Source organism: Chionomys nivalis, chromosome 9, assembly GCF_950005125.1.
Source record: "Chionomys nivalis chromosome 9, mChiNiv1.1, whole genome shotgun sequence".
NCBI classification, from domain to species: domain Eukaryota; kingdom Metazoa; phylum Chordata; class Mammalia; order Rodentia; family Cricetidae; genus Chionomys; species Chionomys nivalis.
Window position 1 is genome coordinate 83,323,883 of NC_080094.1, and position 26,972 is coordinate 83,350,854.

The window sequence follows — 26,972 nt, forward strand, 5'->3', positions numbered from 1 at the left end:
CACACAGACACATGCACACACATATACACACATATACAGACACCTACACACACATACACACACATAGATACACACATATACAGACACCTGCACACACACATATACACACAGACACACATACACACACATATACAGACACCTACACACACCTACACACATAGATACACATCTATACAGACACCTACACACACACATATATACACACAGACACACATACACACACATATACACACATATACAGACACCTACACACACATACACACACATAGATACACACATATACAGACACCTACACACACATATATACACACAGACACACATACACACATATACAGACACCTACACACATACACACACATAGATACACACATATACAGACACCTACACACACATATATACACACAGACACACATACACACACATATACACACATATACAGACACCTACACACACACACACATAGATACACACATATACAGACACCTACACACAAACATATATACACACATACACACATATACACACATATACAGGCACACACACACATAGATACACACATATACAGACACCTACACACACACATATATACACACAAACACACACACATATACACACATATACAGACACCTACACACAAACATATATACACACAGACACACATACACACATATACACACATATACAGACACCTACACACACATACACACACATAGATACACACATATACAGACACCTACACACACACATATATACACACAGACACACACACACACATACAGAGAACCTAATGAGGAGCTAGAGGTATACCTCAGTAGTAGAGAACTTGTGTAGTATATGAAAGTTTGACCTCTACCACCTTAAAAACAGAGAAAAAATATACATAGGAAACCAGGAGGTAGAGACTGGTTCCTTTCCTTCCTGTTTTCTTCTACTGTGTTACCATAGACATCTTCCCACCGTGTTACCATAGACATCTTCCCACCGTGTTACCATAGACATCTTCCCACCGTGTTCCCATAGACATCTTCCCACCGTGTTACCATAGGCGTCTTCCCACCGTGTTCCCATAGACATCTTCCCACCGTGTTCCCATAGACATCTTCCCACCGTGTTACCATAGACATCTTCCCACCGTGTTCCCATAGACATCTTCCCACCGTGTTACCATAGACGTCTTCCCACCGTGTTACCATAGGCGTCTTCCCACCGTGTTACCATAGGCGTCTTCCCACCGTGTTACCATAGGCGTCTTCCCACCGTGTTACCATAGGCGTCTTCCCACCGTGTTCCCATAGACATCTTCCCACCGTGTTACCATAGGCGTCTTCCCACCGTGTTCCCATAGGCGTCTTCCCACCGTGTTACCATAGGCGTCTTCCCACCGTGTTACCATAGACGTCTTCCCACCGTGTTCCCATAGACGTCTTCCCACCGTGTTCCCATAGACGTCTTCCCACCGTGTTACCATAGGCATCTTCCCACCGTGTTACCATAGGCGTCTTCCCACCGTGTTACCATAGACGTCTTCCCACTATGTTCCCATAGACGTCTTCCCACCGTGTTACCATAGGCGTCTTCCCACTATGTTCCCATAGACGTCTTCCCACCGTGTTACCATAGACGTCTTCCCACTATGTTCCCATAGGCGTCTTCCCACCGTGTTCCCATAGACGTCTTCCCACTATGTTCCCATAGACGTCTTCCCACCGTGTTACCATAGGCGTCTTCCCACTATGTTCCCATAGGCGTCTTCCCACCGTGTTACCATAGGCGTCTTCCCACCGTGTTACCATAGGCGTCTTCCCACCGTGTTCCCATAGGCGTCTTCCCACCGTGTTCCCATAGGCGTCTTCCCACTATGTTCCCATAGGCGTCTTCCCACCGTGTTACCATAGGCGTCTTCCCACCGTGTTCCCATAGGCGTCTTCCCACCGTGTTCCCATAGGCGTCTTCCCACCGTGTTACCATAGGCGTCTTCCCACCGTGTTACCTAGGCATCTTCCCACTGTGTTCCCATAGACGTCTCCTCAAGGTGACTGTCCAGGTGACTTGGACTGTGTACTAATTCCTGTGCAGTCTTTGGCCACACTCCCAACAACAGTGTCAAAGTTTAGCATAGAAAGCACTGGAGGATTCCAAGGCAGTACTGTCGGACAGCACCCTCCTCCACACAGTGCTGGAGGGAGAACACAGTGGCCTTTTCTCCTCCCCCATCACTCCTGTCAAGTGGTGACACTGAGCAGCCATTACTCCTGTGCTTGAAGAATATAACCTCCTGCCAGACTGCCTGGGTCAAATGAGTGAGAAAAGAGTGTGAGGTCCCCAAAGCCAAGGTCAAGGCCACAAAAGCCCTCTTGATCCCCTGACCTGACGTTGAGTCTGCTCTTTTGGTGCCGGTGCCTTTGGGACTGTGGTTAGTTTAACTCAGTGCCCCTACCTTGAAGTGAGTTGTGATGAAAAAGTAGTTGGAGCCCAGGCCTGACCCTGGAGGTTTTGGAGTTTCTTCTTTTTTTTTTTTTTTTTTTGGGGGGTTTTCGAGACAGGGTTTCTCTGTGGTTTTGGAGCCTGTCCTGGAACTAGCTCTTGTAGACCAGGCTGGTCTCGAACTCACAGAGATCCACCTGCCTCTGCCTCCCGAGTGCTGGGATTAAAGGCGTGCGCCACCATCGCCCGGCTGGAGTTTTTTCTTAGAAAAAATATCAAACAGATGAGCAGGGGCAGGTGATCTGGATTCCTGTGGCTTGGGCTGTTGGGAGCTGTTGGGGGCTGTGGACCCCCAAACCCTGAATTCCCTGTGAGCGGCTTTTTTTTCCTGTGTTTGCAGCTGCGCTGAGCACGAGACCCTGATGGCAGGCTGGTGGGTCTGCAGCTGAAAGACCCTGAGAGCTGGGGCGTGGCCGAGCCCTATATAAGCTTCCCCTGAGCACAATAAAATTGGCATTCTTGTATCATAAGTGACCCATGTCACCATGTCCGTGTCTGTCTGTGTGTGCACGTGTTGTTAAGTCTCCAGCTTGGTTCCTGGCTTGCATACCGTCTTGCAGTGGCACAGCGTGACAGGTGGAGCCTCCATGCAGTATGGACATGGTGCTTTACAAGTGGAGGCTCCCGGGAGATCAGGAACTATGGGTCCCTGACAGATAGCTCATAATTATATAGAAAAGGGGCATTCTGGGCACTTTTTTTTTTTTTTTTTTTTTTTTGGTTTTTTCGAGACAGGGTTTCTCTGTAGCTTTGGAACCTGTCCTGGAACTCCCTTTGTTTCTGGGCACTATTGTCGCAAGGATGTCCCCGTGGCCCCTGTGTGCGTATTTTTTTTTTTAATTTTCAGCCTAGTTCCCGTAGCACATAGTGAGTAGAGCACAGGAATGGAACCAGTGGAGTTTTACATTGGGCTAACTTAGGTCCAAAGAACCCAAGTGCCTGTGTCATTCCCCAGCACAGCCAGATCCTCTGGCTCCCACCTCCCACTTAGGATAGCTGCAGCCACATTGCTCTTGCTTCACCATGATCTTGGCCGTCCATGTTTGAAAGCCAGTGCTCCTTGAGAATTCTTTTTTTTTTTAAATATTTATTTATTTATTATGTATACAATATTCTGTCTGTGTGTCTGCAGCCAGAAGAGGGCATCAGATCTCATTTCAGATGGTTGTGAGCCACCATGTGGTTGCTGGGAATTGAACTCAGGACCTTTGGAAGAGCAGGCAGTGCTCTTAACCTCTGAGCCATCTCTCCAGCCCCTCCTTGAGAATTCTTGAAGACTGCTGTTGACTGGCTGACCCAGAGCCTTTTAGCTGTAGTGCAGGCTGCAGCCAAACAACCGCATGGGGAAGCATCGGTGTGGTTCCTCTCTCAGGACACCGTGAGCCTCGCTGCCATTCGCCTCTCTGGCACATCTGGCCCACAGAATGCCTGGCTCGTCTCTCACAGCACTGCTTCTGGAGATCAGGAATTATTTGTTCGCCACAACTGTGTATCTTGGACCTGTCTTGGCTTCCTATAACAATAGGATGACCGGATATGTGGGCAAGCATCCCAAAGAAGTCAGCCTGCGGCAGTCCTGGGTGGCTTCTGTGCTGTGTGCTCCTCCTGACTGTCCTCTCTCCACCCCAGCCCCATGCGTGCAATATGTTTTCCTTACTGCCTGTTGATATTTTTAGATGGTTTTTGGGGCATGCAGTGGTAAATATTGCCATGCCAGAGACTTTGAATGGACTCAAACAGCCTTGGCATGACTCGGCCACCCACTTTTGGAGTCAGGGAACATCAGGGTAGGAAGATAGACAAAGGGGCTTTCTTGTCTCCTCTCTTCACTTGGCCAGGTCTTGAGCCCATGCAGCTCCTTTGGTTGGAATACTATAACTGGTGCCTCACCCAGGGGTGGCTTGCTAGTTACTAGTCCTAAAATCTTACCTCATGGGCAAGCTGTGGTATACTTCTTTAATCCCAGCACAGGCAGAGGCAGGTGGATCTCTGTGAGTTTGAGGTCAGCCAGCCTGGTCTACATAGTTCCAGACCAGCCAGAGCTCCATAGGAGAAAGAAAAACCCCCGTCTTTTACTGTCGGGGAGCTCGTCTGGTTACATTCCAGGGTAAGAGTCTGGGAATTAGAAATGCTAGGCAGAATAGACAGAGACAGAAAAGAAACAGAGACATACGATAGTGCCGGAGGGCAACTCTGAATCTGCCCACATTTGTTTTCCATACGCTTATACACCCCAATACAAAAAGGTGGAGAAGGCAAAAGACTGCTTTAACATGACACACAATGTGCATGGCACAGCACTTGAGACATCAAGTCACTATTTCCTGAGTTAGCATTCTGATGTTTGAGGCAGGATATGCAGCGAATAAACCCTAGACCAAGAATCCTGTAGGCAGCCACTCCCTATGTCAAACCTCCTGTTCTAAAATGAAGGGGCAGGAATAGGCTTGAATTCTTTGACCTTTGGTCAAGGTGGAGCGGATCCACCTCTGTGAGCCTTCTTAACCTCCAAGACACCAAGTAACCACACCCTAGGTCAGGGTTTCTTGTTTGTAGCCACACCTGTTGTCAACAGCTTTGAGAGAGTAAAAATAAGCTCACACTCTGACCTTTAGTCACGGTGGAACAGGCTCCCATCTGGGAACCCCACATTTTACACTGACTTGCTTCTCCGGCTGCAGCAGCATTCTAAAGACTGGGCCTCAAAGCCATGACATAACCAAGGGTGGGCAGTGGCCTGAGCTGTAGTCCTAACGTGCTCCTTTTCATTGTGCTGCAGACTTGCTGACCATGAGGGAGTACCACTGTCTGCTGCAGCTTCTGTGCCCAGATTTCCCACTGGAACTTACTCAGAAAGCAGCCAGGTACGTATGTCCCAAGTCTGAGTCTTCAAGTCAGCTGTACTCTGTGGACCAGAGCTTCTCGGACAAACCAGAACAGAGTATCTCAGAAAAGGCATTAGAAGCTGGGCAGTGGTGGCACAGGCCTTTGGTTCCAGCACTCAGGAGGCAGCAGCAGGTGGATCTCTGTGAGTTCAAGGCCAGCCTGGTTTATAAGAGCTAGTTTCAGGACAGCTAGAACTGTTGCATAGAGAAATTCAGTCTCAAAAAAAAAAAAAAAAAAAAAAAAAGAAACAAAAAGTCAGAACTTAAGAACAGAAATATGAGCCGGGCAGTGATGGCACACACCTTTAATTCCAGCACTCAGGGAGGCAGATTTCTGTGAGTTCGAGGCCAGCCTGATCTACAGAGTGAGTTCTAGGACAGCCAGAGATACAAAGAAAAACCTGTTAGGAAAAAATCCTAAAATAAGCGGCTCTGCCGGTGCAAAGAAATCCAATTAGGTCAGATCAAACCAAATTAAAATGCCCATCGTTTTATTGAATACGGTGCTTTCGGGTGGCCGAGTGCATGACGGGGAGACAGGAAAGCGGGGAGCACAGGCAAACCCGGAATCTCTTTAGTGTTTCTCCTCTGGGAGCCCACTTAAATACCCTGGGATTTGGAGTCCAGAGCAATGCAACTCCCAGGCCAGGGGGGCTGGGATGGATGCCAGGGGCTGGGGCTCTCCAGACTTAACCCCTCTCAGAAAAAAAGAAAGAAATATGGCTCTTGTAGAATTCTGATAAGGTCTGGAGAAGGATCTGGCCTGGTGGTCACCTATGGTCCTCCTAGCACTCTAGGGGAGGCTAAGGTGGAAATTTTGAGTTCAAGGCCAAGGCTAACCTTGGCTCCAAAGCAAAACAAAACAGAATATTTAATTTTTATGTGTATATGTGTGTGTCGGTGTGAGTTTATGCGCACCATAACTCACAAGAACACCAGGAGGTAAGAAAAGGACATCAGATCCTTCAAAACTGGACTTAGAGCCATTGTGAGCCACTTCGTGGGTGGTAGGAGCCAAAACTAGATCTACAAGAGCAGCAAGTGCTCTCAGCCACTAAGCCATCTCTCCAGCCCCATCAAATAGTTCTTGGGTGCCAGTTTTATGCAAGCAGCTGCTATGAATACCGAGGATGGAGTCTTTAATAAAATGTATTCCTGTCCCTCACAGCGCGACGTTTAACGTGGGCCTCTTGAGTGCTTGCACTGCCTGCCAGCGCTCGCTGTGTCACCCTGGCTCTGTTCACTCCAGGACAGCTGTTTTCTTCCCCTCCCTTCTTTGTATTTGTTTATTTATTTGTCTATAGAATTATGTATATGGATGCTTTGCCTGTGTACCACTTATGTGCCTACTGCCCACAGAGGCAGAAGAGGATGTCAGATACCCCGTGCATGAATGTATACCATTTTACACACACACAAATAAGCAAGCTTTTATTAAAAAATAATTATTTATTTATTAAGTATACAGTAGTCTGTCTGCATGTTTGCCTGCAGGTCAGAAAAGGACACGAGATCTCATTACAGATGGTTTTGAGCCACCATGTGGTTGTTGAGAATTGAACTCAGGACCTTTGGAAGAACAGGCAGTGCTCTTAACCACAGAGCCATCTCTCCAGCTCTAAACAAGATCTTTATTTTAAAGGTTTAAAAACAGGGTAGAGACGGCTCAATAGTTAAGAACATTTGTGGTTCTTACAGAGGACTTGGGTTCAATTTCCCAGCACCCACATGGCAGCTCACTACTGTCCATAACTCCAGTTTCAGGGCATCCAGTGCCCTCTTCTGACATCCATAGGCACCAGGCTGCATGTAGTGCACAGACAGACATGCAAGCAAAGTACTCATGAACATTAATAGTAAATCTAAATTTTTTAAAAAATATTTATTTATTATTATGTATACAATATTCTGTATGCTTGTGTGTCTCCAGGCCAGAAGAGGGCACCAGACTTCATTACAGATGGTTGTGAGCCACCATGTGGTTGCTGAGAATTGAACTCAGAACCTTTGGAAGAGCAGCGAGTGCTCTTAACCGCTGAGCCATCTCTCCAGCCCCTAAATTTTTTTAAATAAATAAAAGTTTAAGAACAAAAATGATCTCTGTGAGTTCGAGGCCAGCCTGGTCTACAAGAGCTAGTTCCAGGGCAGGCTCCAAAGCTACAGAGAAACCCTGTCTCGAAAAACTAAAAAAAAAAAAAAAAAAAAAGAACAAAAATGAATTCTTTGTTGAGACAGGATCTCAGCCCAGACTAACCTAGTGCTCACTGTGTAGCCCAAGATGATCTTAAATTCCTTTCTCTGGAGAGATGGCTCAGAGGTTAAGATCATTGTCTGCTCTTCCAAAGGTCCTGAGTTCAATTCCCAGCAACCACATGGTGGCTCACAACCATCTGTAATGGGGTCTGGTGCCCTCTTCTGGCCTGTAGGCATACAAACACAAAGAATACTGTACACGTAATAAATAAATAAATCTTAAAGAAAAGAATTAGTTATTAGTTTTAAAAAATTCTGATCTCTAGCCTCTACCAAAAATTCTTAATGTCATGGTGCTTTGTACAATTATCAACACAAAGAGGCTTCTGGCCTGTGGTAAGAGGAAAGGCACCTCTCACTATAGGAATGGCACATCATAACCAGCCATGCCAACAACAACGCGAGGGATTGTGAGTGTGCCATACAAATCACAGCACACTGGGAAAGTCCAGGGGGAGTGCCTGCAAGACCCCACTCAGCTTGGGCTGGAGAGCTCTAACCACCCAGAAATGCCTCCCGACTGTGAAGCCCTTCTCGCTTTGTCCTGAAAGTCAGAATGCCAGCTTCCCCATCCAAGGGCCCAGGCATCTGACCAGAGTTCCAGATGTGGGTGGTTAGCTTGCAAGAGGAACTGCCCTGAGCCATCCACTGCCAGCTTACTTCTTCAGGGCCCTGAGGTCTGGGCACAAGCTGCAGGAGGCTCCATCTGTGGTGATGCCTATGTAATCCACAGGCAGCTGTGAGCCAGAGCCTGCGCATGATGGAGCATTTCCACAAGGGTAACAAAGCCTTCTGGCCAGGCCATGGGGCAGCAGGTGTGATGGGCAGGGAACACAGAGCAGCCCAGCCAGACAAGCCCTCCACCTCAGCATTCCTTCAGGAATGAGAAAAGTTAGACCTGTTATCCCCTATGGTCACTAGAGCATCTTCATCTCATTTTCCTGATCTGCTGAGAGTGTGCACTTGGGGCTTGGGAATGCAGAGAACTTCACAGCATGTGTGAAGCCCTGGCTCAATCCCCAGCCCTGCAGAACAAGAGTTATTATCTCTGAGCCTTACCGTCCTTATTTGTAAGATGGCAAAAATGCTGGGTGGTGGTGGCACACACCTTTAATCCCAGCACTCGGGAGGCAGAGGTAGGCGGATCTCTGTGAATTCGAGGCCAGCCTGGTCTACAAGAGCTAGTTCCAGGACAGGCTCCAAAGCTATAGAGAAACCCTGTCTCGAAAAACAAAAAACAACAAACAAAAAAGATGGCAATAGTAATTGTAATGTGCTTCAAATAATGCCTTGCACAGATTAAACTTGCAGTATGGGTTAAAAGTAGTACTATCTAAATGTGACCTACAGGAACATAGATGTGAGGACGAGGCGGGTATGCAATGGGGGAGCTGGAGAGATGGCTCAGTGGTTACTGCTCTTGCAGAGAACCCAGGTCAGATGGCTCTCAGTTGCCGCTAACTTTAACTCCAGGGCATCGAAAACCCTCTTCTGGCCTCCGAGGGCACTACACTCATTTGCACACACAGGCATACCAACATGCACATAATTAAAAACAACAAAACCTAAAAAGAAGAAGAAAATGTGAATATACAGCCTACCAGAACCCATTCACTGGATGGCAGTAAGGACATCTGTTAACTTTGCTGAGCCCTATTCCTATTTCCATAAATGGGAATAATCATAATGCTGGGATTAAAGGCGTGCGCCACCACCGCCTGGCCTTTTTTCCCCTTTTTAATACTCAGAAGATGATATCTAACAAGACCACACCTGCTTAGAGCTCTGTCCTTCCAGGAGAACCAAGGGAACTGTCACCCATAAGTCATTTGAAGCAATACATGAGCTGGAAGCTCCAACCCAAGGACAGATTTAAAGCGGTGTCCCTCCCCTGTACTATCATCAGAATCACCTGAGGGACTTCTTAGACCCCAGGTAGTAGCCTCAGCCAGAGTTCAAGAGATCTAGGGCAGGGCTTCAAAGGCCTCTGTTTCTAAAATGTCCCTGATATTGCGGGCCTGGGAACCACACTGGAGAACCACTGGTTTAAAGTGTTTTCCACAGACTCCCTTTGGCATTTTTGCCTAGGGTGTATTAAATTGCTTACATTCCCTTCTCTATTGTTTACCGGCTCCCTCACCAGAGACCACACCTTTAGTCAGGATCGCCCCCCAGGAAAAGCGTTGTCCTCCTTGCACACAGTGCAGCAAAAGCACAGACCCCGGGGAAAGTCCACGGTCAGACATACTCATTTACATACAGCCTGGCGGGATGGGTGCAAGAGCCACGCCGTCCCGGGGATTCCAATTCCAGGTCCTTCATCAACCAGCTGTGGTCTTAGTCAAGTTATTTAACTTTGATCATGCCTAAAGTCCCAGTAATCTCTTGAGGAAATAATGAATTCAAGTCCAGCTCGGCTTCACAGTGAGTTCCAGGCCAACCTGCGCTACATAGTGAGACCTTGTTTCAAAAACAGTTATTTAGGGGCTGGAGAGATGGCTCAGAGGTTAAGAGCATTGCCTGCTCTTCCAAAGGTCCTGAGTTCAATTCCCAGCAACCACATGGTGGCTCACAACCATCTGTAATGGGGTCTGGTGCCTTCTTTTGGTCTGTTAGCACATATACAAACAGAATAATAAATAAATAAATAAACAAATAAACAAACAAAAAAAAACAGTTATTTAATCTCTCTAAGTATTAGTTTTCCCATCTATAAAATAGAAATAACAATAGCTAATAGAAGGCCGGGCGGTGGTGGCGCACGCCTTTAATCCCAGCACTTGGGAGGCAGAGGCAGGCAGATCTCTGTGAGTTCAAGACCAGCCTGGTCTACAAGAGCTAGTTCCAGGACAGGCTCCAAAACCACAGAGAAACCCTGTCTCGAAAAAACCAAAAAAAAAAAAAAAAAAACAAAACAAAAAAAAAAAACAATACCTAATAGAGTTAAGACATTAATGAGGGGCCAGGCAGTGGTGGTACACACCTTTAATCCCAGCTGTCTCAGAAAAACAAAAACAAAAACAAAAAAACAAAAATCAAGCAAGAAAGAAAAAAGAAAAGAAATAATTTGCTGGGCAGTGGTGGCGCACGCCTTTTATCCCAGCACTCGGGAGGCAGAGGCAGGCGGATCTCTGGGAGTTCGAGGCAGCCTGGTCTACAGAGCTAGTTTCAGGACAGGCACCAAAGCTACAGAGAAACCCTGTCTCGAAAAACTAAAAAAGATGTTTAAAACCCATGTCAATATGCCCTAATAAATTACCTAATTTCTTACACTTGATTTTAGCCCAAAGGATGAAAAGTGATCAAATTATCCAATTTTTAAAAATGTAATTTAGGGGCTGAGCATGGTGATGCACACTTTTAATCCCAGCACTCAGGAGGCAGAGGCGGGCACCAGGGTGCTGCTTGGAAAGGCAGATGTAACCATTACAACTACATAGAACCCTTTTAACTTAGTCAGCACCAAGTGTGAGATCAGACGCTATTAGAGGGAAAACGGAGGGAAGCACATGCTATAGATACAAAGAGGGGTTTCTGTGGGACTCCAGTCTCTCAGAAAATAAAGCCAACAGTTGACAAATGGAAGCCAAGCATGGTGGCACATGCTTGTGAGCCCATCACTTTGAAGGTAGAAACGGGCATGTTTTTGTGAGTTTGAGGCCAGCCTAGTGTCTAGAGTGAGTTTCAGCTTAGCTATAGCTATACAGTAATACCAGCCTTAAAAAATATTTTTAATGAAAAAACCGTAAATACATATATAGTATAGTGAATGAAAAGTGGTATCTCACTCCTGAATTCATTCTTCAAGTGTTTGCTGAGCGTCTGGTGTGAAATGGCAAAAGATTTCTTAAACATGCTACAAAAAGCCCAAGCCAGTGAACAAAACAAATACAACTGTCCACAAACAAAACTGTTAATTCAGCAGCCAGTGTTCGTTGAGCAAGTGTGCCATTCCTGTGAGGTACCCTTTCTGGTACTGCTGCTAGAACAAAGAACAAAAAGTCCTCGCCTTTGTGGGGCTGATATCCCAGAGGGACAAGGGAGGTACCATTAAAGAAGCAGAAATTTCCCAATGGCAAGTTGAACCCTGGTCTCAAATGTCAAATGCTAACTAATAGACCAGGGGTTCTCAACCTTCCTAATTTTAATTTAATCCTTTAATATAGTTCATCATGATGTGGTGACCCCCCCAACCATAAAATTATTTTGTTGCTATTTCATAACTGTAATCTTGCTACTATTATGAGTCGTAATGCAAATGTCTGGTACGTAGGCTCTCTGATATGGTATCTTCCAAAGGGTGAAGACCCACAGGTTGAGAATAACTGTACTTTCCAAGGAATTAAAATGTAAATGTTCTGTTCAACAAAAGATACCATCAGTAAAATTGGGGACCGAGGCGTGACCTAGTAACAGATCACATACTTAGCATGCACAAGGCCATGAATTCAGTCCCCAGGACCATGGCCCTCAGAAAAGCTGAACTTGGTTATGCGTCCTTGAAGTCGTGGCTTCGTGGGAGGTTATGGAAGGGGCATCACTTGAGCTCAGGAGTTTGAGTCCAATCTGGACAATATAGTAAGACCCATGTTGAAAGTAAACAAACCAAGCTTGGCTTGGTGACAGAGGCCTGTAATCCCAACTACAGAGGTTAGGCAAGAGGGATCATAGGTTCAAAGCTTGCCCGGACTCCTGAATGAATTCAAGGTGAGCACCAGCAATTTAGTGAGACTGTAATGATCTGTTCTGTCTCTTTAAGAGACAAACCATGCCCACTTCCTCCCCTGTCTGCTGAGGCAGGCAGATCTTCCTTCCTGCTTGCAGCCTGAGTCTCTTCTTTTTCCATCTCCCTCTCGAAGAGGCAGCTTTAGTCTCTCCCTTCTCTCCCTTCTTTCTTTGTCTCTGTCTCTCTCTCTTTCTCTCTGCCTCTCTGTTCTTCTCCCCTTCTCCCTTCCCCTCGGTAACCCACTAAATAAATATCCAACCTCATTCTGCATGACATGTCTGTCTCTCACTAGCTGCATGGCTCCCTGCCTGGGATCAGCTGCCTTGGGAGACCTGCAGCATGGTCTCATGGCGTGCCCATCTCCTGCAGCATGGTCTCGTGGTGTGTCCATCTGTCTGTCTCCCCTCGTGGCCTGCTGCAACCACTCAGGGAACTGTACTGTCCCTGTGTGGGACTGGCTGCTCTCGGACCCGCTGTTTGCTGCCTGCTGCCACATGGCCGACTGCCGCCGCTCTGGGACCTGTGCCAGTCCCTGCCTAGGGCTGGCTGCTTTTGGGACATGCTGCCCACTGACGCCACTCATGGCACCAATGTAATGATAAAATTAAAAATGCTGCAGGATCCCTGGTGGCTGCAGCGGCAGAAACACTGCAGGTCTCCAAGCAGAGAGGGAGGAGAGAGAGAGAGAGAGAGAGAGAGAGAGAGAGAGAGAGAGAGAGAGAGAGAGAGAGAGAAGGAAGAGAAGAGAGAGACAGAAGCTGTCTCTTTGAGAGGGAGACAGAAAAGGAAGAACTCAGGCTGCAAGCAGGAAAGATCTGCCTACTTCAGTGGATGGGGGAGGGAGTGGGCATGGCTTGCCTCTTAATGGCAGAACAGAGGACAAAGTTAAGGAAAAAAAATTTAGGACCAGGGAATTGAGAGGGGTGTATCTGACCTATTTTAGGTGGATCTTTCAATTGGGCTTCCTGGAACTCACAAGAATTCTTTGGGTTTGTGAAAACAGGAGTTTTAGACATATACATTGTATAAACAGTAGCATATTTATGTCAGAATGACTGTGACATATATTTTTGAACAATGAAAAATATTTTTAAGACTATGGAAGGCAGTGTGGGAGAGAAATTTGATAACATGTATTTGTCCTCACACCTTTATAACTTGCAGGTCTTGTATTTTTATTTTACTGAAATTTGTTTGGTGACGTTGTCCTTTTAAACTGACAAAACCTCTCAGCTGTCAAACTGCATCAGAAATCTTTGAGAAAGATGAAATTTTATTGAGTTGTTGATTTAAAAATGACAGAGAACTTACTTGGTTGGCACCTAGAGCTACCTTCAGGTTCCTCCGTGGTTGCTGAGGGTCATATTTGCCTTTTGCTGTTTAGCGCAGGGCCTGCCAGGCTCCAGAAGATCCTGTGGGCTAAGAAATCTGTAGGAAGACAAGCCTACCTTGACCTGAGCAGCTAGGCTGTCGATTCCAGAGATTCTGTCCACATCTGGAGATCTTCAGTTTAGATGAAAGGCAGCTTTGGCAGTTGGAGTGAATTGCAGATGGACATTGTTCTGTGCCCATTTGTCTTCTATCTTCTTTGGAGGAAGTAGAGTGCTGCTGCTAGGAGCCAACCTGTCTTTTTTTTTTGTTATGAAAAGTTTTTTTTAATAATTATTTAAATGCCATATTCCCCAGCAGTTGAGGGCTTTTTATCAGGTATAACTACAGTATAGAATCTTCCTGGAGGGCTGGGTCTGAGCTTGACTGTACTGGCTCTTAACTTAGCAGGTAAGATTTACACTCATAAAAAGGCAGGAAGAAGAAAAAACTGCTTGCAATAGAAGGTTAATGGCAGAATTGACAATAGTAGAGAACAGCTTAATATATTTTAAATGAAGGTTGGATTAAATATAAAAAGTATTTTTGTAAGAGACTTAAAAGTACCTACCAGTTTAAAACATGAGATTTATTGTTTTTGTAGTCTGAAATGAGATGCAGTGAACAATTATAACATTTAAGTTACATGTATGATCACACACACAGAGAATGAACAGGAATTGGGCGAAGTAGATGCTCTTGGTGGGCCCTACCAAAGGCGTGCCACTGCGCAAAACACACATGCAACAGAGTCAGCAAGAGGAATTTAGAGACAAAACATCAGTAAATTGGGGGACCAGGCAGGGTATACCTCAGTAAAGATGGCGGGACTTGGTCACCTGACCTGGTTCTCAGTTAAGATGGTGGTAAGGTCACCTGACCTCAGTCAAAATGGCAGCAGTCACATGTTGTATGTTGAGCTGCAGGGATTTTAAGTTTAATAATAAGAGATGCATAGAGGCATGATCTGCCCTGTGGCTGAGCCGCCATGCCACAAGCTGCAGTGGGGAGCAAAAGGCTGGAATTGAAAACAGCCACCTCGTGAATCCGACCAATCTTGTTGGCAGCAGTAGCGGTGGCAGGGACAGTTTGAGGAAACTCCTTCCATTTGCCTGTGTGCTGACAAGTGTTAGAAAGCTCCCGTAAAGAGGAGCTGGCGGGACACCAGCAGAGTGAGGGTAGGAGCTGAAGAAGTAGGGCATTAAGGCCTGGGGTTTTAGGGCCTCTAAAAGGCTTCCATCCCAGGAGGGACAGACATGGATGACTTGCTACCCACAGCTGAAACTGTGAAAACCCGTGAAGAAGGGCGAGAGCACAAGGCCTATAACAGGACGTCTCCCTATAGGCGGGGTGTGAATCAGCGCGAACACCACAGGACCTGTGGGAGGGCATCCCCTGACCTTGGGTTGGGTGCTATGGCCTGGCTGGATCCGGTCAGGGCAACTTGGAAGGCAGAGAGGCCAGAGGCTGCTCCAAGCAACCTTTGAAGGGTGTAACCGTCCAGCGGGTCAGTTAGTCTAGGGTTGTAACCTGCCTGGCAGGTCAGTTATTCCAGGGTCCCGGAGAGGCGCTATTTGAAAAGACATGGGCAGGAAAGAGGAAGAAGGCCAAGCAAGACCTGTTGTCAAAGCCTCCGTTTATTAGCGTCATGGTTGTGGCTTATATAGCCCCTGGGTGAGGAATTTGGGTTGGGAGGGGGCAGGGGCATGGCCAGGGCAGGAAGGGATCTTGCAGCGATGGTCACGAGCGGACACTTGGTCACGAGCGGACACTTGGTCACGAGTCATCAGTCAGGAGGTCACGAGTCGACACACCTAGTTCTCTATGCAAGAGGAATCGTTCCTTTTGTGATTCCAACCACAAACAGTTCTCTAGATAGTTGGAATGTAGGGCAGGTTCCGCTAACAGATAACTCTCAAGATAGTTGGGTATGGGGTGTGCTCTGCCAACAAACAGTTCTCAATACAGTTGGGGTGTGGGGCTCTCTGCAAACATCCCCAGGACAGTGGTCCCCACTATACTTTTTGGGGAAACGGCTCCTGACAGAAGGGCAGGGGGAGAAAAGAAAAAGAAAAAATAGAAAGAAAAGCTGAGGGCTGGAGAGATGACTCAGCGGTTAAGAGAATTGGCTGCTCTTCCAGAGGTCCTGAGTCCAATTCCCAACAACTACATGGTGGCTCACAACCATCTGTAATAAGATCTGGTGCCCTCTTCTGGCCTGCAGGCATACATGCAGGCAGAACACTTTATACATAATAAATAAATAAATAAATCTTTTTAAAAAAAAAAAAAAGAAAGAAGGGCTGGAGAGATGGCTCAGAGGTTAAGAGCATTGCCTGTTCTTCCAAAGGTCCTGAGTTCAATTCCCAGCAACCACATGGTGGCTCACAACCATCTGTAGTGGGGTCTAGTGCCCTCTTCTGGCCTGCAGGCATACACACAGACAGAATATTGTATACATAATAAATAAATAAATAAATAAATAAATAAATAAATAAATAAATAAATAAATATTTTTTTTAAAAAAAAAGAAAGAAAAGCTGAGGGACCCTGGGCCCCCAGTCAAATGCACCACACAGAGTGTACAGTGGTAGCACAGGAGGACTGACCCCTGGTCAGTCCGGTCATGATTTTAGCTAGGGGAAAGCAATCCAGAGATGAATGTCAGTGAAGGGCTCAACCGTCCATGGTTGGGGGCTGTGCCCCCATTTCTAGGGATTGCCAGGAGCTCACCAGTCAATTCCTGAGGTTCAGAGAAATGGTTAAGCTGACCAGAATTGAAGCCGGTGGTTAATGTAATGGAAAAATTAAAAATGCTACAGGATCCCTGAGACCCAGGCAGCTGCAGCTCAGGGACCCTGCAGCATTTTTAATTTTACCATTACAGAGACCCTATCTCAAAGTCAAAGGTATGAAGAGGGCAGGATATAGTTCAGTAGTCAGTCCCTAGTGCTATTTTGTGTTGTTGTTGTTTTTAAGTTGATCTTGGCAATGTGGTACACAACTTTAATCCCAGCACTTTGGAGGCACAGCCTATGTGAGTTCAAGGACAGCCTGGACTACTTACTAAGTTCCAGGAAAAAAAAATGAAAGAGTAGAAGAGAATGTTTGCTTTGTTAGACTCTAGAAGTTCCAGAACTTTTTAGTACTAAGAACGTTTTACTTGGGTATGGTGGCGTATGCACTTGTAATTCCACTTGACAGAAGGATCAGAAGTTCAAGGCCAGCCTTGAATACATACCAAGTTCAAGACCAGCCTGAGCCGTGTGAGACTGTCTCAGAAACAAAAACAAAACAAGAACTTTTAAAAGTTGAATTGAAGCCGGGCGGTGGTGGCGCACGCCTTTAATCCCAGCACTCGGGAGGCAGAGGCAGGCGGATATTTGTGAGTTCGAGACCAGCCTGGTCTACAAGAGCTAGTTCCAGGACAGGCTCCAAAACCACAGAGAGAAACCCTGCCTCGAAAAACCAAAAAAAAAAAAAAAAAAAAAAGTTGAATTGAAGAACATAGATATTAGGTTATTCTCGGCAGTAATCTGAGAGTTAAGTACTTCTTTGAAACGAAAAGGGAAAGTCAGGATTTGATGATTTGACTAGACAGCAGAGCAGAGAGGGCCAAAGAATTCCAGGTAAAATGTGTGACGGTAGCCGGGCGGTGGTGGCGCAAGCCTTTAATCCCAGCACTCGGGAGGCAGAGACAGGCGGATATCTGTGAGTTCGAGACCAGCCTGGTCTACAAGAGCTAGTTCCAGGACAGGCTCCAAAACCACAGAGAAACCCTGTCTCAAAAAACCAAAAAAAAAAAAAAAAAAAAAAATGTGCGACGGTGCCTGCAGACATGTTTAGGGCAGGAGGAAGGGAGGCCTTCTAAGTGGCACATTAAGTGCAGGCCTTTACCTTCCCCAGACCTGTGTGGAAGTCCACGCAAGACTTCAGGCTTCTCTGGTGGTTCTGGGAAACTGCACCTCTAAGTTGTCTGCAGGCAGTCAGCAGTCAGGCCTGCTTCTTCAGCTCTTCTCCAGGCAGGTGCCAGAACTGGGAGCAGCAGCAAGAACAGGAGCAGGGAGAGGCTCCCCCGAGGAAGGTCATTGCCAACAGAGTCCAGGGATGTGTTTTCTTAATGGATACAGCAATGGCCTAGAATCTGTGTTTACAACTCAGAAAGACCTGGATTTGAATGAGACTCCCCAGCTTCTAGCTTGCGATCTTGGTTAGCATGTGAACTGTGCTCACTGGACTTACCTCACAAAACCAGTTAGAGGAGATACGGCTCATCAGGTAGCATTTGCCACTAAGAATGGCACCTGAGTTCCATCTCTGTCCCCTTAAGCCATCCTCTGACCTCCACCCATGACTGTGGCATGACCTGTCCACCTCCATATTCACAAATCAGTAAATACAATTTTAATTCAAAAGATATTAAGCATTGTTGTTGTTATTAATATTGCTCTGGGTTGGATTGGAGTGCCCTGAAGGTAAGGTTGGTCCCTAGGAAAAGCTGTGGCCTATATGTCCTATGCCTTTTGAGGACTGACTGGGCTAGCACATCTCCCACCCAAGCCTTCCCCAGTAGCATGCTCCCTGACCTTGGGGTCAGGTCACTGTGTGGTTTTATCGTGCTCTTGTTCTCACAGCCCTGACATGAAAACAGCCTGCCAGTGTACCCTGTTAGCACAAACCAACTTGGGAACATGCTTCCGCCATCCCAATGAAGGACACTAGTCACAAGGCCTCTCCAAAGATGTTCAGTCATGTAAAGCAGCTCTTCTTTTGAGCCTTGGCTAAGAGCTGGTTCCCCCAAAAGTAGCCAGATTTGGATGGGCAGCCTCTGCCTGACTTGGGAGCTGGTGGCCTTGACTTGCACTGAGCCATGACCATCTCTTCTTTATCTGTGAAGGAACTGAGATGCAGACAGAACTGGGACTTGATCCCCGAGTCAGCACACCCAGAATTTCAGGGAAAGGGACCTGCTCATGCCACTAGAGCAGGGGTGCAGAGGAGGTTGGCGCTCTAGGAGTTTGGACTGGAAGCTTGGCACCCACTTGCCTCCCAGCCAGCCAGCTTGTCCCAGCTGTTGGAAGTCAGCAAGGAAGAGAGCAGCCAACCCCCTGGGACTAGCTCAGACCCTGCCAACTAAACTTTCTTCATCACGGTTGGCTGCCCTGACTCCACCCTCCACATGGTTCTTGCTCAGAGCCAGCCTGAACCCGAGTGCCCGTATTTCTCCCCAGAGGCCTTCTCACTAGCCCAGAGCTATGGCCTGCAAGGATCCCTCCAGTATCCGATAGATTTGTGCAGACTTGTTGGCTCACACCTTTGATCCCAGGCTTTAGGCCACCCTGGTCTACACAGTGAGTTCCAGGATAGCTAGACAGCTAGGAATACACAAAAAAAAAACCTGTCTTGGGGGGTGGGGGGAGGAGACGAGGAGGAGGTGTTTCTGGCACAAGCATGATCAGTAATTCAAATGTAAGTCCGGTTCTTAGAATCCCAGAGGTACTGACAACAGACTGCAGAAAAGATTCAAGGGCCAGATTTTCTTTTTTCTTTTTCCATGATATTTATTGAGCTCTACATTTTTCTCTGCTCCCCTCCCTGTCTCTCCCCTCCCCGCATCAGCCCTCCCCTAAGGTCCCCATGTTCCCAATTTACTCAGGAGATCTTGTCTTTTTCTACTTTCTACTTCCCATGTAGATTAGATCTATCTAAGTCTCTCTTAGCGTCCGCATTGTTGTCTAAGTTCTCTGGGATTGTGGTTTGTAGGCTGGCTTTCTTTGTTTTATGTTTAAAAACCACCTATGAGTGAGTACATGTGATAATTGTCTTTCTGTGTCTGGATTACCTCACTCAAAATAACGTTTTCTAGCTCCGTCCATTTTCCTGCAAAATTCAAGATGTCGTTTTTTTTCTGCTGTGTAGTACTCCATTGTGTAAATGTACCATATTTTTTTTATCCATTCTTCGATCGAGGGGCATTTATGTTGTTTCCAGGTTCTGGCTATGACAAACAAAGCTACTATGAACATAGTTGAGCACATGTCCTTGTGGCACGATTGAACATCCTTTGGATATATACCCAAAAGCGGTATTACTGGGTCTTGAGGAAGGTTGTTTCCTAATTTTCTGAGAAATCGCCACACTGACATCCAAAGGGGCTGTACCAGCTTGCAATTCCACCAGCAATGCAGAAGTGTTTCCTTTACCCCACAACCTCTCCAGCATAAGTTGTCATCAGTGTTTACGATCTTGGTCATTCTTATTATTTATTTATTTGTTTGTTTGTTTATTATGCATACAATATTCTTGCTGCGTGTATGTCTGAAGGCCAGAAGAGGGTACCAGACCTCATTACAGATGGTTGTGAGCCACCCTGTGGTTACTGGGAATTGAACTCAGGACCTTTAGAAGAGCAGGCAATGCTCTCAACCGCTGAACCATCTCTCCAACCCAATCTTGGTCATTCTTACAGGTGTAAGATGGAATCTCAGAGCAGGGCGGTGGTGGTGCATGTCTTTAATTCCAGCATTCGGGAGGCAGAGGCAAGGGGATCTCTGTGAGTTCAAGGCCAGCCTGGTCTAGAAGAGCTAGTTCCAGGACTGGAACCAAAAAGCTACGGAGAAACCCTGTCTCGAAAAATCTAAAAAAAAAAAAAAAAAAAAAAAAGATGGAATCTCAGAGTTGTTTTGATTTGCCTTTCTCTGATGACTAAGGATGTTGAACATTTCCTTAAGTGTCTTTCAGCCATTTTAGATTCCTCTGTTGAGAGTTCTCTGTTTAGGTCTGTACTCCATATTTTTATTGGATTATGTGATCTTTTGGTGTCAAGAGCCAGATTTTATGCTCAGCACTGTGTCTGTGAGCAACAGATAAGCTCATACTCCCAGGGACTTTGCTTGACCAGGCTCAGGCACACATTCTTGATCCACAGTCAAAAGTGTTGCTCTTTGGTCACAAATTCTCCTATGCTAAAACTGTTCAAGTGTTTCCTCTTAGAATAGCAAAGCCATCTTGAAAAGAGCAGCAAATTCCTGAAGTAGATAAGAACCGGTAGGAGAAGAGGGAGGGAAACTGCGGCCAGGGTGTGAAATAGATAAATAATAAATTTATATTTATATATGTGTACATATATGTATCCATGTATATATACATGTGGATGTGTGTGTGTGTGTGTGTGTGTGTGTGTGTGTGTGTGTATGAATCGTTGTCTCTCTGGCTGTGAGGCCAATAGTCCCAGCAGCTAGCTGTACAGCAGGGAGTGTGTGGGGTTAATACTTTGCATTTTTTAAAAAAAAATTTATTTGTACTTAAATAGAACCTGACATTAAACACAATAAAAGCAATAAAAGGAGGCTAATGATCTAATCAAGAATAGCCTCTCAGACTAGAGTGATGGCTCAGTGGTTAAGAGCATTTGCGGTTTTTCTAGAAGACCTGGCTTCGGTTCTCAGCAGCCAGGGTTCACAACTACCATAACACTGATATTAGCACACACACCTGTACTCACACACGCATAGCTACACACAGACACACATAACTAAAATTAACTAAATCTTAAAAAATAAAGTCACCGGGTGTGATGATACACCCCCTTAATCCCAGCACTCGGGAGGCAGAGGCAGGTGGATCTCTGTGAGTTTGAGGCCAGCCTGGTCTACAAAGCGAGTTCCAGGACAGCCAAGACTGTTACACAGAGAAATTCTGTCTTGAAAAACTGAAATAAGGGGCTGGAGAGATTGCTCAGCGGTTAAGAGCACCGGCTGCTCTTCCAGAGGTCCTGAGTTCAATTTCCAGCACCCACATGGTGGCTCATGACCATCTACAACGGGATCTGATGCCCTCTTCTGACACGCAGGTGTACATGCGGAGTACTCATACATAAAATTAAATAAGTTTTTAAAAAAATTTTAAAAAAAAGTAAAAGAAAAACTGAAATAAGAAAAAACAAGCAAAACCTCTGACAGAAAGCTGGAGCCAGTTCTGAGGTAGGAACAAGTCTGGGTTAGGGAGAGCATTTTGCTAACATTCCAGAGAGGTGCTCAGTATCCGCTTGGAGCCTCTGGGAAGCAGAGCATGCCATGGGGGGAAATGCAGAGGTAGCCTCTAGAATGAGCAGTTGTGATGATGATCGCACCATGTTTTCAGTACACTAAAACACTGACTTACACATTTGTCATGGGTTGATTTTACGGTATTTTAATTACCTCACAATATAACAACTAATAAAGATATGCATCAGCATGAGCCCTAGGATTCAGGTTAAAGGTAGAGGCATGGGCTGGAGAGATGGCTCAGTGGTTAAGAGCATTGCCTGCTCTTCCAAAGGTCCTGAGTTCAATTCCTGGCAACCACATGGTGGCTCACAACCATCTGTAATGCGGTCTGATGCCCTCTTCTGGCCTGCAGACATACACACAGACAGAATATTGTATACATAATAAATAAATATTAAAAAAAAAAAAAAAGTAAAGGTAGAAGCATTTGTCGTCTTTGAAAGCTTTAAGGCATCACCCAAAGTTTTCCTGCGGCAAGACTCAGCCCAGTTCTCTCCTGAAGTCATTTGCTTTTGGCCACTAGGGTGCTTGGCCATCCAGGAGCAGAGAGAGCAGCAGGGACAGTGCGCTCCCATCTCCCCTTCTGAGCTAGCCCTTCCCCCAGGTATTCCTGCTGGAGCCAGTGCCTTCTCCCTCTGCAGTGGATCTTCACTAACCCCAGACTTTTTGTCTTCTCCCTCCCATCTATAATGGATTAATTAAAAATGCTGCAGGATCCCTGGACCCCTTGGCGGCTGCAGTGGCAAAAACACTGCAGATCCCCGAGCAATGGCAGTGGGCCATGTGGCAGCAAGCAACGAACAGCAAGTCCTGAGAGCAGCCAGTCCCAGGCAGGGACAGCACAGTTACTCGAGTGGCTGCAGCAGGCCATGAGGAGAGAGACAGACAGACAGGCATGTCACAAGACCATGCTGTAGGTCTCTGAAGGCGGCTGGTCATGGGCAGGGAACCACGCGGCCGGCAAGAGACAGATGGATAGGCACACCATGCAGAGCAAGGTTGGATATTTATTTAGTGGGTTATAGAGGGGAAAGGGAAAAGGAGCATAGAGTCAGAGAGAGAGAGAGAAAGAGAGAGAGAGAGAGAGAGAGAGAGAGAGAGAGAGAAGGGAGAGACAGAAGGAGGAAGGGGAAAAGTGGGGAGACGGAGAAGCTGCCTCTTTGAGAGGGAGAAGCTGCCTCTTTGAGAGGGAGATGGAAAAGGAAGGAACTCAAGCTGGAAGCTGAAGATCAGTCTCTGCTGGGGGGGGGGTCTGTGGAGGGGAGTGGGTATGGCTTATCTCTTATAGAGACAGGACAGACCATTACACATTACACCATCTGGATGTCTGAAGTGGGCTCACTCATTGCCCTCGCTCTTATTTTTAATTTTTTACCTCAGGTTATGAGAAATCATGGGCATCTTCTGGATTTTGATGCTTCATTTAGTTTCCCAGCACCAATGAGGGCCCTAAGCGCGCGCCCTCCTGTGGTCCTTGCAGCACTGCTGCTTCCTACTCTGGCCTCAGTTTTTCCCAGCTGATAGTGGAAGCAGCTTTCTTTCTTCCCCAGAGAAAGTTAAAGCTCTAAGATACACATGAGAAAGAACATAAAGGAGCCCAGAAACTAATGTATAAATTAACGCTAGTGTTTCTACTCTGCCTTATTATTATTTTTAGATATGGTCTCGAAGTAGCTCTGGTTGTCTTGGAACTCTCTATGTAGACCAGGCTGGTGCTGGCCTTGAACTCACACAGCTCTGCCTCTGCTTCTCCAGTGCTGGGATATAAGGCATGCAATTGGCTTCTTCCTTCTTTTAGAAGCAGTAGCGTGACCTAATGAAAAGACTCAGCCTTTGGTGTCACACAAACTCACACATTATGTATGCACTTTAGTGTTGAAGTGTGAGCGGCAGGGCTGCGTCCCCGGCACCCAGCCGCCCACATGGCTATCTTATGCCCCGAAATAATTACACGGAAACTGTATTCTTTTAAACACTGCCTGGCCCATTAGCTCCAGCCTCTTATTGACTAGCTCTTACATATTGATCTAACCCATTTCTAATATTCTGTGTAGCCCCACGAGCTGGCTTACCAGGAAAGATCTTAACCTGCGTCTGTCTGGAGTGGGAGAATCATGGCGACTCCTCACTCGGCTTCTTTCTCCCAGCATCCTGTCTGTTTACTCCGCCTACCTAATTTTCTGTCCTATTAAAGGGGCCAAGGCAGTTTCTTTATTACTTAACCAATGAAACAACAGATAGAAAGATGACCCACCTCCATCATTTCCCCTTTTTCTGTTTAAACAAAAAAGAAAGGCTTTCACTTTAACATAGTAAGATTACATATAGCAAAACAGTTATCAAGCAAGAATTACAGTTACAATATTTATATCTATTTTATCTTTTATCATAACTAAGGAAAACTATAACTATAACTAACCATTCTTCAATTCCATTAAAGACTCCAGAAGGATATAATATTATCTAAGTAAACAAGAAATAAGAAAACTCTAGAAATGACAGAGACATCTTGCTGCCTGGACAGTCACGCAAAGTTCCTCTGTACCGTTGGGGCATCCATCTTCGGCCTACAGGCCCATAGAATCCAGCAGACATTTCCATGAAGCAGGAAAATTCCAAAGACAGTTCAGTCATTTTTTGCTGTGTCCTGCAGAATGTCTCACAGACTCTTTCATGAGTCAGGAACCCCGAAAGACCATCTCACCTTTAGGCAAGTTCAGTAGTCCTCTCTCTGAGGGTTCTCTGTGTCCAGTTTATGCAACAGTCCAGGCAAGAACAGTTTCTTGCCCAAATGGCTATCAAACTCCATAAGGAGCCTCTTCGATGCCCATCATCCTCTTGAAGTAGATTGGTGCTGCCAGGAGCAGACGTGTCTCATTGTCATGAAAAGCCCTAAGTTATTAAAACATTAAATGCCATATTCTGTAGTCTTTGAAAGATATGAAGAATGCCTATCCAACTGAAATATATATCCCTAGCTGAAATATATCTATGCACATCTAGAAAATCTAACTAACATGACTAAAAGTTTGACAATTATTGATGATTATCCATTAACAACCTATATACATTACATTTTTAAATGAACTATACAATCACAATACCTTAATCAAGATTAGAAATATGCATATACATATAACAAAATTGACCTTAAAATCTATACCAATGCAAATTATTCATATCTATATCATATCCCCCTTTAAATGTAAAAGAACATTTATAAACCATATTTGGGAACATGGGCGCAGTTTTTCTCTCCAAACTGCTTCCTGCTGAATGGGGGCGTCGTTAATTAGGTCTTTTATGGTATAATCTCTGTGCCAGGGTCATCTCAGTTGGCAGTTGAGTGAAGTAATTTTTTGAGGGTGTTCACAGTAACCTTTCAGGAGGGCGTGGTCTATCATACCATATTGGGATAGAAGAAATCCACAGGGTCGCATCCTCTGTGAAAACAAAAGAAGACCCTCTCCAAAGCATCATATCCTTAGACCCATATTCTGAAATCATAATATCCTTGTATCCATCCTGGTTTAGCTTGGTAGCCCATGTAATGAAATGTCTCTCTGCATTTAGCTCCTTTACAGTCAAAAATTTTAAAGAAAACACAATAATACAAAGAATCCAGACTCTCTGTGAATTTTCCATTTTTACGTGGCTTATTTTTTTTATTTCTTTTAATCTACAACTATCTGTACTCTGTCTCTTTAAAGACTTTACCCTTTTTTTTAAGACATTAACTTTATTCTTTCTATATATTTTTTTCTCTCTCTCAAGCCTACGTATATTCATCCAACAGTGTCTGAATCAGTTCTATTGTGAATCTGTAATTTTTTTAGTATCCAGGAGCACTTTGTTTTGTTCTTTTAAATCGCTAAGCGCTTAAGAATCTAAGCTGTGACATTCCTAGGTCAAAAATAGGTACTGCCTGCTTGCCCCGCCCAGGCCAACATGGCGGAGCCGCTCGTGCCTCTGATCCTTGCACATTACACCAGTAGCGTGGTGGAGCTGCTTGTGCCTCTGAGCCACAGCACAAAATGACTTCCTTTTAGGCACACAGTGAGTCTAGTTGCCATCAAACAAATCGTAGCACTTTACTCCAAATGCTCCATTCAAAAGCTCTGTCTCCTGCAGGAGCCAGACAGAGATCGTAAGGGCGGCACAGCCCAAAAAGCCGGCATTTTAAAACAGCCAGTTTTTTCCTGTTGCTGAGTCAGGACAATTTCTTTGCGGCATGCAACCCACAAACAGCAAAAAGCTGTCTTAAATTCTCTTTCTGTCCTTTTTAAGCCCTCTCAGGTTTTACATGGAGTTCATTAGCACGTTGGGTGCCACTCTGTTGTAATATGAGTGGCGGGGCTGCGTTCCCAGAACCTGGCTGCCCCACGTTGGGCGCCACTCTGTTGAAGTGTGAGCGGCAGGGCTGCGTCCCCGGCACCCAGCCGCCCACATGGCTATCTTATGCCCCGAAATAATTACACGGAAACTGTATTCTTTTAAACACTGCCTGGCCCATTAGCTCCAGCCTCTTATTGACTAGCTCTTACATATTGATCTAACCCATTTCTAATATTCTGTGTAGCCCCACGAGCTGGCTTACCAGGAAAGATCTTAACCTGCGTCTGTCTGGAGTGGGAGAATCATGGCGACTCCTCACTCGGCTTCTTTCTCCCAGCATCCTGTCTGTTTACTCCGCCTACCTAATTTTCTGTCCTATTAAAGGGGCCAAGGCAGTTTCTTTATTACTTAACCAATGAAACAACAGATAGAAAGATGACCCACCTCCATCACTTTAGTGAGCTTTCTCCTTTGGGATCAGACCCTCAGGTACAAAAGGAAGTAACAAACCCCAACGTCTTATGGTGTTACGGGATGACATTTAACAAAGGTAGTTAAATACGATGTGTAGTGCCCACTGTGGAGCAGAGTGCTCTGCACAGTCTAAGGCAAGGGCACTACAAACAGTATTCTCCATAAAGTCCTTTCTCTGCAGTAAATACTGCTTCTCAAGCAGATCCTCTTGCCAGTGTGGAGACCCTCTGATTCAAGAAGTGGAGATTTAGAGAAACACCCCAAAGCAAAACTAAAACAATTTAAAATAGGAAAAAGAAAGCTAAGGCCAAAGGACGCTGTCAGAGACAGACTGGGGGCCCAGCTCCACTCTAGTGGAGGATTTTGGCATTCTGCCTGGCACACGGCTAGCACCCA

General features: G+C 45.8%; 1 protein-coding gene across 1 annotated transcript in view; it reads left to right on the plus strand.

The window, feature by feature from the left end:
* Positions 1-26,972, plus strand: part of Cstpp1 (centriolar satellite-associated tubulin polyglutamylase complex regulator 1) — a 172,204-nt gene that overhangs the window by 137,384 nt on the left and 7,848 nt on the right. Inside the window, exon 4 of the mRNA XM_057781985.1 lies at positions 5,264-5,348. Coding sequence (XP_057637968.1) covers positions 5,264-5,348 — 85 coding nt within the window. The remainder of the gene's footprint in view (positions 1-5,263; positions 5,349-26,972) is intronic.